Here is a 15,321-nt window from a genome sequence, read left to right as displayed (position 1 = left end):
TACTGTGCAAGACATTTTGTGGCTGCCTTCTGTGGTAGTGGGTTTCAAATAGTACATTTCTGCTGCTCTATTGAACAGTTAGCACAGTGTATGCTTAGGGAAAGCCATACAGTCTTTCTGCTGAAATCAGGAATAGAATAAGAACTGCCAACTAAAATTGTCACATGTATTTTTGTGCATAAATGATGTTCTTAACCTTGATGTTATCCAATAAAATGTTCAGCCACAAAACTGTCTCTGTATACACTCTTGTCAGTGAAACCATTCATTTGGTTTTTACGCATTGGTATTCTACCTTACTGCATGCAAATAACATGCAATAAGGCAATGCTTTCATTTAATAGCCTTTCGATGTTTATTTACAAGCTGCATGATGTAATGTAGATGCTAGTCCTCAGAAGCGGTCCACTAGCTGCAGTATTCTCTGCTGTTCTGCTTCTTTCAGGGCTTCGTCTTTAGCATCACCAAGGTTGCCTGCATATTCTGAAAAAATAACATGTAATTTATAATCACCGACATGTTTGTGACTATTTCACTATTTGTCAAAGTTGTGTGGTGAGATAATTTAATCCTCCATAAAATATCGCCTTTACAAGAACATTCATTATGTGGCATACATTAAAGTGTGTGATTATTATGAATGATAGGTGAATGCAGTAGTGCCAGGCAAATATTTTTAAACTAAGGCAATTAAGTGTACAATGTTAAACTAGTACTGATTCAAAATGTGCGAGTGGTGATAAAGATTAATGATTTTGATAAAAATGCGGAGGGACCCCAAGCTGCAAGATGCTTCTGCACTGTAACACCCAGCAGGAGACCATAAAGCCTAACGGTGTGCAAGGCATGTAAAGAATGAAAGGGAACAATATACAAAGCATGTATGATTAGAAATGTCTGTATACACTCACGGAAAACTGCAGAGAACATCAGCACACAGTTCGCAATGACTACTCCAAATTTATTATGATATGGAGCTATACAGTTTGACCACAATTACAGGGCACTCCATACGTTTAGAGAAGCATCAAGCTGGTTACTTGCTAGGTGTTCTATCTCTCTACAGAAATTTTTGTCACATTTTTTTAAACAAAAACTTTTTATTATACGTTCTCATAGAATAAGTTTATTTTCTTGCTTTTGTTAAAATTTTATTTATAGATACTGATCTAATTTCTCATTTGTGCAGCCAATTCACCTTGTGAGTATGTGCCATGTTGAAAATGACAACAACAAGCATAGAAAACCCGCTGTGGTGGCTTAGCAGCTGTAGTGTTGTGCTGCTAAGCACAAAGTCGCAGGATCAAATCCCGGCTGTGGACGCCGCATTTCGATGGGGGTGAAATGCAAAATGCCCATGTTCTGTGCATTGGGGGCACGTTAAAGAACCCCAGGTGGTCAAAATTTATCCGGAGTCCCCCACTACGGCGTGCCTCATAATCAAATCGTAGTTTTGGCACGTAACACCTCAGAATTTAATTTTTTTGAAAAAGCATAGAAACAGCCTTCAGCAGACCTTTTCTATCTTTACCACCAACTTAACCTAAATACATGGGCATATGGCTTGCATAAGCAGCCAGCACCACAGAATGTTGGCTTTGGGTCCAAGACAGTAGGCCCAGGTTGGTTTGCACCTATACGGAGTGCTTTTTTTTTTTAGATTACACAGAATTTTCAGAAAATGCCTTTGGCAGATTGCATAATTCTAGTCGTTGAGCTTGATTACTAAAGAGGTGGACCCTATTTGCATGAGAGATTGACATGCATAATTGACTAATTAACAGAAATGCACAAATTTTCTAAATAATTACTTTACGGCACATACCGGTGCCATCCACAGTATTCGCTTGGAGTGGATATGCCTTAAAAACTCACTGGCTACACTTGTAAATTGGAATATGTGGTGTAAAATAATTAATAAGTTAATTAGCGATGTTTTCCAATCAGTCAACTAAGCATTTCAATTTATCGCATGAGTAATGTTCACCGCTTTGAGTAATCCAGCTGAATAACTACAATTATGCTATCCGCCAAGGTAGATTTTAAAGGGACAGACAACCGCTCAGAACATGAACTGAGATAACCCCGCGGATGGAAAGATCGTCTATCGTATTGGCTAGAACGGGCCCTGTTTTTCTCATTAAACGTAGATTTATATTTTTAATTCTTCACTAAAAGTCATGAAAAATGACCTTTGGCGCCCCACGCGGCAAAAACGAATGTACTTATGAGGTCTACCACGTGACCTTCTACTAGTGTACGCAGTTCCTGGTCTTTTTATTAATACTGAAATGCAGCAACATTCTTTCTATGATAAGTTTTTTTTAACTTACAATGTGCAGATAAGCCTTCGTTTGTAGTGAGTAGAAAAGTGGTACTGCCTTCGTCTTCGTTTTCAATGACTTGGCTTGTCTATCGACAGAATAACAACGACTGGGGCCAGCCAGCCATGACGTAGGCATGTACGTGGGGAAAAAACGCGGCAAAACTATAAGAAAGGTCTGTGCAATAACGCAAACTTATTGTACCAGTCCATTTACCTTTAAAAGTGGTTGGAAAGGAGACAATATAGATGGTTAACCACAGTTGCACTCCCTCCAGTGAAAGCAGGACGATGGGCAGCTTTCACAATTTGTGAGGCAGATTATCGGCATCGCTATCACTTCTCAGCGTTGCTGGAGGAGGGACTCTTTTTTTTAGAGCAGACTCAGATCGAAAAATTCTACTTTGAAAATATCCACACGCTTTTGGAAGTACCCGCTGCAGGTGTAAACACTACCAAGGGTGAGCTTTTCGTTGCGCCATAAAAAACTGGGTCCATAAAAATCGGTTGTCAGTCCCTTTAAGAATTCTGCATGGTTAAAAAAGCAATTTTTCGGACAATTTTGTGGCTCCATCAGTGTCCAAAAATTGGTCGGTCACCGCATTCCCAATATTTTTTTTTTGCCAGCACCAAATGTATGGTCACAACAAATTGAAAGTAAATGAATTAATGCAGTAATTGAAGTATTGAACTGAATTCAGCTTTCTTTTTGTAATGCACAATATCTTTCTTATACAGAGACAAGCCTAGCAACAGTACTGACAGTTTAGCTTGTCCATAGTAGGTAAAGGTTTAAAGGATGACTGAAAAATAAGTACCAGTGAAATGCTATATTTGAACATCAGCCATGTACATTTCGAAAGTGCTCTTGGAAAATTCCTCCCTCATGGTCAAGTAAAGCAAAATGAACACAGTGACAAAGTAAATAACACACGTCATCATCATTTCGTTCGCATAAATCCATGGAGTCCATATACACCTGACTCGACTTTAAAATGGTTGTTACAAAGGAACATAAATGGACAGTATGTACAGTTAATTCTTCAGAAAAGCATTAAGAGTTTAAAGTACTCGAAATGCAACAAACACTTACCTCTCATGATATTTCTAATTGTTTTGATAGACCCGCCGCGCAGGTTCAATATCTGCAGTACTCTCTGCTTAATCTGGAATAAGAAAAATAATTAAAGCAATTATGACATACTGTATATCGATAATAGAATGAACAGCATGGGCCAGTTGACTTATTCCGGAATGTTCAAAACTTTGAAAGCAAATATTAACCCAGAATTGGCAATCAAAATTTAAATGTGAGGCGTCTCTTACTAAAAGCAAAGTTCTGTCATATTGAAACGCACAGTTGTAACGTCGCAAGCAGCTGCCTACCATGTGGGTAAGCAGTGTTAACAAATGTTGTTGAACCAGCAGTAGAGTTGTAATGCTTAGCAAAGTGATGCTTAAAAAAAAAAAAAAAGAGAGGGAGAGGGAAGTTTATGCAATAGAGGTTTCATCTGACTGCGAGAATACACTACATTTTAAAGGCAGCAAGGGTGAAAATATTAAAGCTTGTATGAATGGCTAAAAGTGTGGCATTTTTGGATAAGCCTTCCGATTAAAGCTAGGGCCTTATACAGTAACCTACTCTATGGAGTCTTCACATAAATGCAATGTACTATATAGAACATCACAGAAATGTAAATACTGAAATGAGGCAAGATGTTTCCAAGGGCCAGGCTACAGCGAAGCCGCAGTGACATGCACTATTCTTCCAGCCACAATCCAAACAAAACTGATGTTCACAGGAAGATGGGAGTCCCAAAACGATTAACGATTGTCAAACGAGACGTCTCTGGAGTCAACGTTTCCACGAGGGGACTTATCATCGGGGTGAAATGGTGAAGAGAAGCACGCTGTCAAAACATAGATTGTGGAGATCTCTCCTGTTCAAGCACTGTTCAACACTTACAGCTACAAGTATTTTAAACAGGTGTTGCCATGTTCCTTTTACAACAGAGCCAACACATTTGCACAGCAGGAAATTCTCAACCTACTTTCCCTGCTTTGCAGTGGTTCCACTCCAGCAATGGGAAAGTTCTGCAATTCCATTGAAAAGCTTATGTCTATCAATCCCTCGCACGGTTTAGGGAACTCATTACAGTAGAACCCAATTGATACGTTTTTTAAGAGATCACGGAAAAAAAAAAACGTAACAGCCGAAAAATTGTAACAGTAACGAAAGCCGCAAATAACTACAGCAACGTCAGAAACAGCTCTGAATGGCTGCCAGAACTGTTATTAGATGTCTCAGTGCTCATACTGTGACAGGAGATGGCGCGTGCGCACATGTACTAATTAAGGGACACATACAATGTTCCGTGACAGCGACCCCATTATACGCTTGATATGCTTCACCATAAGACATGGCTTATTGCGGCAAAGCTTACTAAAGAGAACCGGAAATTGTGCAACGCAAGTAAGACTCTTGCAAGCCCCAAAATAAATGTACGCATTCAGCCGACGCATGCACCGATTCAAAACGAAACTACCGTTTGCCACAACCGTTGCAGACGAAGCTGCGGTCACTATCGATGCGATCATGGATGGCAACTATGCAGTTATAAAGGCGCACGACCGACGTGCATACCGTTTGCCGCAACTACGGTGGACAAAACCCCTGTCGCTATCGACGCGATTACGGACCAGCACCGTCCTTCGCTTGCCTCCAGTCCTAATTAACTGGTGCAGGCACAATTTTGTACCAACTCCAAATTAACGGGGGCTGAATTAAAGAGGGTTTTGTGTATATATATATATATATATATATATATATATATATATATATATATTATTTTTTTAACACACATGGCAGACCAGTGTAATCGTTGGTCTTGGTGACCACCACTCATGAAACAATTTGTTGACATTATCCACCGCTGCATATGCTCTACAGGTTTGCTTAGATTTTTCTGTTTAGTATACTCATAATATATAACTCATAATAAATAGCTACTGTGCATAAGTGTAGCAAGGGCCTCAGTTATACACAGATTACCAGCTCTCTAACACAAATGCATTAGTAAAAGAAATGAGTCCAGAAGCCTGGCAAACAGTGCTGGACGCACCATTTCGTTTTTCTAGTTTTTCACTGCACATTCTTATACTGCAATACTAGGTTTTCAAGCTACGGGAAAAGCAGAACTTGAGTTACAAACATATAATTAGGTGCACATAGCTTGTCATCTAGACATTAAAGAATGAGACTTTACGAAGAGTGATGGCTTCTCATATCTCAAAGATATGTTCATGGAGCCTAAGGGGTGTGTAGACTGCTTATAAAACCCACAAATATACTGAAAAAAAAAAAAAATTCAAAGTGAAAAAAAAAAAAGCAGCTTTTTGTTTATAGTTGTTGCAAAGGCAGCACACTTGTAGATATGCACCAACACCAAAAAAGAAAAACACGTTAGACAAATTAAATGTGTCCACTGCCATTACAAAAACAGCCAGCCAAGTAGCCCACCAATGCCTCCTCAGCTCTTTGTTCATTATCTTGAGCTACCTACACTGTTTATACAAAATTGTACACATCCTACACATACATGTTGGTGTTAAGCAAAGCTTTCCTTTATGTTTATGCAAATACTAAAGCTAAGGTTTTGTAAACATATTGTTAATGATGCATGTGAATGTTTATGCAAATTGACACAAATGCAATACAATGTTTATACAAATGTAATGCCAATGATGGAAATGTAATGCAATGACGCACATGTTTTAATGTAGGTGAGGTGTCTGTTTCAATGCCGCATAAATGCACACTAAACTTATTAGATACAATGCGAGTGTCTGTTGGTCTTTTGCACTGCATTAAATGTGGGACATACTAATGAGAAATGTTGAACGTGTTGATTGCTGTGGTTAACGCTTGGTCAATCACACCACCATTTCTTAATGTGGGCAGTGTTGACTGGCACCCATCGTGGTTGCTTAGTGGCTATGGTGTTGGGCTGCTAAGCACAAGGTCGCTGGAACAAATCCCAGCCACAGCGGCTGCATTTCGATGGGGGCGAAATGCGAAAATACCCGTGTACAGTGAAAGCTTGATGATACTAATCTCACGGGGTCACGAAAAATATTCGTATTAGCCGAAATTCGTATCATCGAAACACAATTAAAGCTACAGTCGAATCTCGACAATTCGAACTCGAAGGGGCCCGAAAATTTGTTCGAATTAAAAGGACGTATTTTTGAAGTATTCGTACACCATAGCACGATGCACGAACGGTGCGAGTCGTGAAATACCACGGCGCGCAAGCGCATAGCAAGCGCGGGCCACGAAACTGCCCACGCCGCTAACGGTCGCTTCCCGATAACGGCAGAAAACGAAGCTTCAGGGAGCGGGTGGCGCCGGCACACGGGTGCGCGCGGAGACCGTCGAAGGTGAGGGAGGAGGGCGGCATGGAAGCGGATTTGGCCGCGTCAACTCCGCCGCTTCGGTGGCTCCCCTTGCCCTCCCTCTCAACTCCCTCGTAGCTCTCTCACCTTCGACTCCGTGCGCACATTCCGTGCGCGCCCGCCGCCGTGCTGGCGCCAGCTTATTTTAGCCGCTCCCTGAAGTTTCGTTTTCTGCCGTTATCGGGAAGCGAGCGTTTGCGGGCGTGAGCAGAGAAAATAGAGGAGAAGGGTTCACTGCCATTTTATCCGCGTGGCTGAGACGTCGGCACTAGTGTGTGCTAGAATACGGTTGTCTAGACTCTAGAACACTCTAGTCGGCACGTACACGCTTGTTCCGGCGCGATGCAGAAACGGCGACCTTGCAATTTGAGAGAGGGTGAAATTTCCGCCGCGGGTTCTTTATTTTTTTTTTCCCCGTTCCTTCGTGCGCGGCATTGAGGGGTCTCTCCTGAGCTTTTGCTCTATGGCGGTGTCGGAGCAATGCCGGTCGGAGGCGCCGCCGCGTGATTTGGCGCGCTGCTAAGAGCATTGTCGGTGCGCGGTATGTTCGAAATAAGCGTGTTCGAATTAACGAGATTCGACTGTAGCTACATTAAAGAGTCAGAGGTGAACTCACTCAGGCACATGTACGTAAAAAGCATTTATTTCTTGAAGAAAAAGTCTCTAATGTCCTTCTATCTCGGTAGACAATCCTATCTCGGTAGACATAGCTCGCTGCGACTAGGTAAAATGGCGCAAACACAAAGAACGCGGCCCGAAGCACAGTAGCCACTCCGTCTGATGGGCGGCCGCCGAAAAGGAGGAAAAGTACAGAAGCGCCACCGCTTCAAACTCTTCGCGCCCAGTCGCGAAGTCCGCGCTGTCCGGCGCCGCGTCCGCACCTCCGCACCAAAAAATAACGGGAGAAAGCGCGTGACTGCGCGCTGTTCTCTTTCGCGGCAGTCAGTGGGGCGGCGTTTATTCGTATTAACCGACGCAGGCCGAAAATCGATTCGTAACAACCGTTCTCTAGCACGTTGCAAAGTAATGGGGCTCGGCCAGGACCACAGAAAAATTCGTATCATCCGGAAATTCGTATTAGCCGTGATCGTATCATCGAGCTTTTACTGTACTTAGATTTAGGTGCACATTAAAGAACCCCAGGTGGTCAAAATGATTCCGGAGTCCCTTACTACGGCGTGCCTCGTAATCAGGTCTTGGCACGTAAAGCCCCATAATTTTTTGTGATGACTGGCTGGGGTGACAGCTAATGAGAGGCATACTAAAGATGTCTTCCCCACATAGGTTGGTAACCACCGGTCTTCTGATTTTTGTAGGTTGATGTTAACGTGTCCGGTGAAAACCAATGCTGTGTTCTTGTCGTAGCTGTTGTGTTGCGCAGAAATCACTGCACCGGTAGCGTACTCAACAAGGCACAGGGCGAGAAAATCTTTACCTTGCTTTTGCATTGCCGACAGACTGATGTGAAAAATGGAGAATGTGACGTCGTCTCCATACTACACTCGTGCAATACACCTGTCACACACACCAACTTCAAAGATGCACTCGGCCCCTGTGTTCGGTGGCAGCAAAAACTTCACCGCACTGGTTACAAGATGCATGGAATTCCCGTTCTTCTATATTACGTTGACAACACTTCCACTTCCACTGACACACTTGCTGGAAATCAGCAATTGGCGGTGGATCCGCACTCCATATCTCTTACAATGCGAGAATGTCTATTCTGAGCACAACATAAATAGAGCTTAGATGCTAGGAACATGAGCAAGTGTGAAGACTAGAAGACTAGACTAGTGTTACAACTGCCTTCCACGCTCGGCAACTTCTGTTGCGGACTCCTTTGTTAATTCACTGTTTCTGACTTATAAAGTTCTTGCCACTGGTTGCTCCAGGCCGCACACAATATTGGTAGTGGGTAGTGGCCTGACAGGTGGTGTGGTATAGTGATTTGTCAGTTGCGGGTGTTGTTCTAGAGGGTAGTGGGTAATGGGCCTGTGCCTACTTGGCAAGACAGCAGCAGCCAGCATCCGCAAAGTGAGGTGAAGAGGAAAAGAAAGCTTCACTTTCAAAAATGTATGGATCAGAAAAAGCAAAGTATACTCACAGATGGTGGTCCTGAGCTGCAGATGTCGAGCATGATGTAATCTACCAGCTGCAGGGTAAACAGGCCTGCATCTAGCCTCCGAAGATAGAATTTCTCCTCCTGATCTAAGTGATCCTCATCATCATGCAACTTTGGATTCTGAAAGAGTCAGGGTGTAGCATTAGTATTAGAGATAACGTCACAGAAATTCAATACTTCAATACTCGAAACACAACCAGCAGGCCAGCAATAGCATGCAGACCCATATGGAGCAAGAGAAAATGATATATAGAGAAGAGGTGGTGGTGGTAATGACAGCAGCAGTCAGGAGCAGCCAGCAGTAGCATAAAAAAATCCCCACAGAATGTGACTCCTTTAGAATTCTAACTTGTGCAGTGGATTTTAGCTACCTCAAGCTGTTTCTCATCTAAAAAAAATATAGATATATATATATTTCTTTTTTCGCTCCAAATGAGACACAGTCAAACCTTGTTACAACAGTTACATCCTACACGAAAATACCTATGTTACACTAGATATTCATTACATGCTGATATTAGCGAGAAATATTTCAGATTTAATTATTTATGCCCTATAATTCATTATAGCCAGGCTCGTTATATCAACGTTCAACTGTATAATGAGGTGTTCTTTGGTTCTTAAGTGACTCTAAATATTCAGCTTTCCTGTTCTTTTAAGCAAGAAAATTTCCTTGTAAAAGGCAGTGAAATAGTTATTGCTGAGTTGCTAATTGAGATTAAATAAATTGAGATTAAGATTAAGTATTAAGATGTATTTCACAAGAGACGTTGGATAGGAGGCCACTAAGAAGAACAGTCAAATACTGAAAAACCTTATAGACCCTTTTCACAGCGATCCCGTGGACGCCACCATGTTTGATCACGTGTTGACGTGTCCATTTCTTGGCTGAGCTGTCTCCCTTGCCTCCGTGCTTACAATGAATGCACATGACGCCCCGGTGCGACACGGCAAACCTCTGTTTTGGCGGATATTGTAGGCGGTGACTGAGTGGACGACATGAAGCCTTGGCCACAGCTTCAGATTACATGTAAGCGCTTCCAGAGCTCATTATGCCTTGTGCAAACTGCGTGAGCAGTGTAAACGGTGCTTAATTTATACTAGAAATGAGGCTAGAAATGTATTCCAAGCTGTACAAACATTCCGCTTATGAATCAAATCAGGACGAAAGTGTTCTTCAGGATAAAGACATTGTTCTTTATTTGGCGAACACTTTGATGAAGCGGCTTGTCATGTTTCTGACCCAGTAACATTCTTCGATGCAGTCGCTATCTGATTTTCTGTCTAATCGATTTGTGCTCAGTTGCGACAGATTTGTTCTTGCTGTACACAAGGTTTGGAACGTGGACCTTCTGTACTTGGTAATAGCTTGTAGCAAAGACGTATTATCGCCAGTCACTCGCTTACTCTGTGAACTGTACAATAAATCCACAAGCAGCTTGTAGCCACCCAACCTCCGAAAACGGGCAGCCATGGGCAGCGCGCCTAAGATTTCGCACTTGAATCTCGGCCACCGTAACTTACCACCATGCGCATTTCTGCTGTTTGTAGATAGAGTAGGTGCTGATAGCATGCGCACTGACATATACGTCGAAGGAATAAAAAAATTCATGCGCGGAGCACCACAAATGCGCGCCGCAAAAGAGCAAAAACGGCGCTAGTGTCCAAAAACGAAGCGGCACAATCCGCATTGCTATGGTCCTTAGCGGCAATCGTACCCGTTATGTGACTGACAGCAACGCGGGAATGCTTCGTGCCTAATTGTGCCTTCAAATCCTTTATTCTTGCGTTAATCGCCACGCGTAACACCGTGTTGGTGGCTAGCCGCGTGCCTTCGTAAGTGCGTAGTCGCCATCTATGATCGCGTCGATTGCCACCACAGTTTCGTCCGCAGCGGTTGCGGCAAAGAGTAGTTTCGTGTTGACTCGGTGCACGCGTCGGCTGCGTGCCTTCACAACTGCGTACATCCATGATCGCGTCGATAGCGACCGCGGTTTAGTGCGCACTTGTTGCAGCAAGTGGTAGTTTCGTTTTGACTTGGTGCATGCGTCGGCCGCCTGCCTTCTGAACCGCAAGGTTGCTGTCGCGTTGATAATGGCTGCAGTTTTGTCCGCAGCGGTTACGGCAAGCAGTAGTTTCGCTTCAACTCAGTGCAAAGCTGTTGAAGATGAAGAGCACCGGCTACATCGCGATGGATGGACAATTTGTCGGTGACCAGCTCACTAGTGAAAAAATAATCGGGATGTGCACGCAGGTAGTGAAAAGTGTGTCTCAGATGGAGACGCGCACTGCGGCCACACTGCGAAGGATGTCGCGGGGCCATCACCGCTGCTAGCTCTAATCAGTCATGAGATCACGAGAATTTCAGCTTCTGCACTGCTAGTGTGCAAAATAGAAACAATATTTGCTGATTCATTCAGTAAATAAATGCATGTTGACGTAGTAAGCATTCATTGTTTGTTTTCTTGATACCCTGGATAATTCGACATTTGGTTAATTAGGACATTTTAATTCGGAAAGGGGGGGGGGGGGGGTTCCTTGGTGCTTCATGGAGTGTAGCAGGGTTGCCTGGAACTAACATGCTTGAGAACCCCTGCTCGAGAGCAAACTGCTTCGCGAAAAGGGTCTATAGGAACAAAGCAGATCTCATGATTCAAACCAGGCTGCATCTTCATTAAAGACACTGTAACTACACAATGACTGTCATAATGCAAAGTTGTGAACAGTACAGTACAGCAGAGTCTCACCCGCTAGAATTTGTAAATTGCAATATGTACCATAAGGTAATTAGTTATAAACTTAATTAGTAATTTTTTGTTAATTCATTGATCATGCATTTCATTTTTTTTTGTGGAAGTAATGTTCGCCTCTTCGAGTAGATCAGCACATGGACTAGAACTGTGCTATCTGCCACAGGCAATGTTAAAAATATTTGGAGAGGGTTCGCTGAAACACCTTATATACAAAAGCTTCTATTGTGAGTTCTCCACAAATTTTTCTGCAACAGACCAGACTTGCACATATAGAGAAGAAAGATATGGCTTTATTACTGTGTCACAATTGGGAGCGCCTGCTAGCCGCGTGCCTTCATAAGTGCGTAGTCGCCATCCATGATCGCGGCGATAGCCACCACAGTTTTGTCTGCAGTGGTTGCGGCAAACAGCAGTTTCGTTTTGACTCAGTACCCGCCGGGGTGGTTCAGTCAGCTAAGGCGTTGCGCTGCTGAGCCCGAGGTCGCGGGATCGAATCCCGGCCCCGGCGGCCGCATTTCGATGGAGGCGAAATGCAAAAACGCCCGTGTGCTTGCGTTGTAGTGCACGTTAAAGAACCCCAGGTGGTCGAAATTATTCCGGAGCCCTCCACTACGGCGTGCCTCATAATCAGAACTGGTTTTGGCACGTAAAACCCCAGAAAGAAGAAGTTTTGACTCAGTAAAGATGTCGGCTGTGTGCTTTCGCAATTGCGCAGTCGCCGTCCACGATGCCCTCGATAGCGACCGCGTTTTCGTCCGCACTTGTTGCAGCAAACGGTAGTTTCATTTTGGCTTGGTGCGTGCGTCGGCCGCCTGTCAATTCAGAACCCCAAGATCGCCGTCCATGATCTCGTCAATAGCAGCCGTGGTTACGTCCACAGCGGTTGCGGCAAGCAGTAGTTTCGCTTTGACTCAGCGCAAAGGTGTCGAAGATGAAGAGCACCAGCTACATCGTAATGAGTGGACAATTTGTTGGCGACCAGCTCACTGGAGAAAAAATAATTGGGATGTTTGCGTGGTAGCGAAAAGCGCGTTTCAGATGAACACGCGTGCCGCGGGCGCGCTGCGAGGGAAGTCGCGAGGCCTTCGCTGCTGCGAGCGTTAATCAGTCACTAGATGAGAATTTCAGCTTCCTCACTGCTCTTATGCAAAATAGAAACAAGATTTGCCGATTCATTAAGTAAATAAAAGCGTGTTGACGTAGTAAGCATTTGTTTTTGTTTTCTAGTTACCCTCGTTAATTCGACATTCGGTTAATTTGGACATTTTAATTTGAGGGAGGGGGGGCGTTGGCGTTCCTTGGCACTTCATGGAGCTAAGCAGGGTTCCCTGGAACGAACATGCTTGAGAACCCCCATCGGGCTGTGGTGCTAAGGGGTCGAGTTTGAATCCCAGCATCGAGGCCCATATTTCAACTTTTTTTTTAAGTGCAAGTTATTCAGCAACACAGCAGCAGCATCAGCATATGCACAGCTTAGGTATTTATGGCTTAATGTCCTGCCCTTATGTTGTTGGCGATCATCCAGTTTAGCATTTCTTAGGGCTGGTGGGACAGGATGGGATGAGGAGGAGGAGGAGGAGAAAAAACATTTATTAAGAGGAAAAAAAAAAAAAACTAAAAAAAAAAAGCAGGCATCTTCCTGCTTGTGTTGGGATGGATGGTTTTAGAACACAATGCACACAGCTTCTCTCATAGATATCACTGCAGTGAACTGACCCCTACTATGACTTCATGACTACATCTCTATCTACATTTGGCAGTGGCTTTTGCATGTGTGCACACCATCCGTGCATACCAAATTATGGTCACCAAACTCATGACCTTTTTTTTTTACCTCTCTCTCTTGAAGTCTGGTGTTTTACATGCAAAAACAATGGTCCGATTATGAGGCACGCCATAGAGGGGACTGCGGATTAATTTTGACCCCTTGGGGTTCTTTAACCTGTGCCCAATGTATGGTACTACACGAGCTTTTTTGCCTTCTACCCATCAAAATGCAGTCGCCGTTATCAGGATCGAACTCGCGACCTCATGCTCAGCAGTGCAATGCCATAGCCACTGAGCTACTGCAGCGGGTCTACTTATTTTGCTTGTAAGCATGTCTCAAACGTGAAGAAAAAGTAATTGTAGCATGCCTGCCTAGCTGTTTTTCATGTGCGCAGGCCAAACACTCTGATTCTTTAAAGATTTCTTTTTATGTGTTAAAAGGACTTGCTGACAGCCTAGTTGGTGTGTACTTGACATAGTAAGTACTGAGTGCAAACAAACACACCACGATAGAAAAGAAACGGACACCGTTTCGTATGTGATGTGTTTTCACTTACTTAATGTGTCAAAGTTAGGTGCCTACATTGAATGTTTGTTGCAAGCCAAGTGCTCACCTCTTTTTCACGTTCAATTATATTGTCAATTGCATGTACTTTTTCCAAATACTTGAAGTGCAGCTCCATCAGCCTGTCCACCTGAAAAATATTGGACAACCGTATCAGCACTTGAACACAGAAACAAACAGGCACCACAGGCAGAAAAATGAAGAGGAAATGACAACAATGACACTAAGAGAAATATTAACTGAAGCTAGATTGGTAGGTTGCACTTCTGGAATATCAGGGTCCGGTCTCGCTATGAGAGGGGCCTCGACATGCCAGAAAGAACATAAAAACAAAAGACAGCTGGCTATGATATCAGAAAACTTCCAAATGTTAGCTCCATGAAACATCACAGAAATTTTGACGTTTGCTCAGGGCTAGTGATTAAGGCAGGGTTACACTGCATTCAAAATTAGAACATGCTAAACATCTAGGGGGGGGGGAGCATCAAGTCACAATCTTGAAGCCTAGTCATAAGAAATGTAAAGGAGCAAACAGGGTAATCTCTTCGATGAGCAATGCATAATGAAAAAGCTTTCCGTCCCTCCCACCCCCCCCCTTTTTTTTTTTTTGCTGAATGCAAAGAAGAGAAGGAGCTTTTATTGCGATGGACACCCCAGGCAAATTTTTGCCGTTGCCGTGAGGTTCTGTCTGAAGTCCAAGTGCAACGAGACCACACGTATTGAGAGTACAAGGGAAAGCGTGGTAGCGCAAGTCGAGAAGAATGGTGGCTTGATGTGCACCATGTTGGAGGGCACGTGATCAAGCGTGTGCTACAGCGGGGGGGGGGGGGGGGGGGGGGCAGTTGAGCGCACATCTCCTCCCCTAGCCCGGCCGTGGCTATGCAGGGCTGCGCGGCTGAATGCATATGTGGCCTACGGGCCCCTATCTGGGGGGTTATTATGCGGAGGGTGCAAATGTGGGGGGAGCTGAGATGGGTGGTCGCTTCTTTTACGCTGTCTTCCCTCACACTTAGTGTTAAAGGTCGCATAATCTCAAGTCTCGGAGAAATGTTGAAACGAGAGGCAGCACAAATCATTAGCTCCCCAAGGCCGGCACTCTTTATCACGCCACCGTCGTGATAAGTAAGTGTTCGCGGTCATCAAGTGGAATCTGTTCATGTTTGCCTGCGTGTGCACAACACCATGCTTGTTATCATATTTTCCAGTCTATAAGTTGCGCCCCCCTCAAAACAACAGTTTTTCCAAAAAAAGAGAAAGAAAAGAAAAAAGTTACATAAGTCGCGCCGGTGTATATATAAGACGCACCTGTTCATTTGGTAAGCGATTTAAAAAAAAT

General features: G+C 43.8%; 2 protein-coding genes across 2 annotated transcripts in view; both read right to left on the bottom strand.

The window, feature by feature from the left end:
- Positions 1-15,321, bottom strand: part of LOC119436024 (cytochrome c oxidase subunit 4 isoform 1, mitochondrial) — a 480,308-nt gene that overhangs the window by 222,193 nt on the left and 242,794 nt on the right. The gene's annotated exons all lie outside the window — the stretch shown is intronic.
- Positions 332-15,321, bottom strand: part of LOC119436019 (beta-catenin-like protein 1) — a 104,974-nt gene continuing 89,984 nt past the window's right edge. The window contains 4 exon segments of the mRNA XM_037702748.2: positions 332-483; positions 3,417-3,489; positions 8,883-9,020; positions 14,035-14,115. Coding sequence (XP_037558676.1) covers positions 395-483; positions 3,417-3,489; positions 8,883-9,020; positions 14,035-14,115 — 381 coding nt within the window. The 3' untranslated portion in view covers positions 332-394.

The sequence above is a fragment of the Dermacentor silvarum genome, chromosome 1 (assembly GCF_013339745.2).
Source record: "Dermacentor silvarum isolate Dsil-2018 chromosome 1, BIME_Dsil_1.4, whole genome shotgun sequence".
NCBI lineage: Eukaryota > Metazoa > Arthropoda > Arachnida > Ixodida > Ixodidae > Dermacentor > Dermacentor silvarum.
Note: the sequence above shows the minus strand (reverse complement) of the source record. Positions and strands in the feature narration are given on the sequence as shown.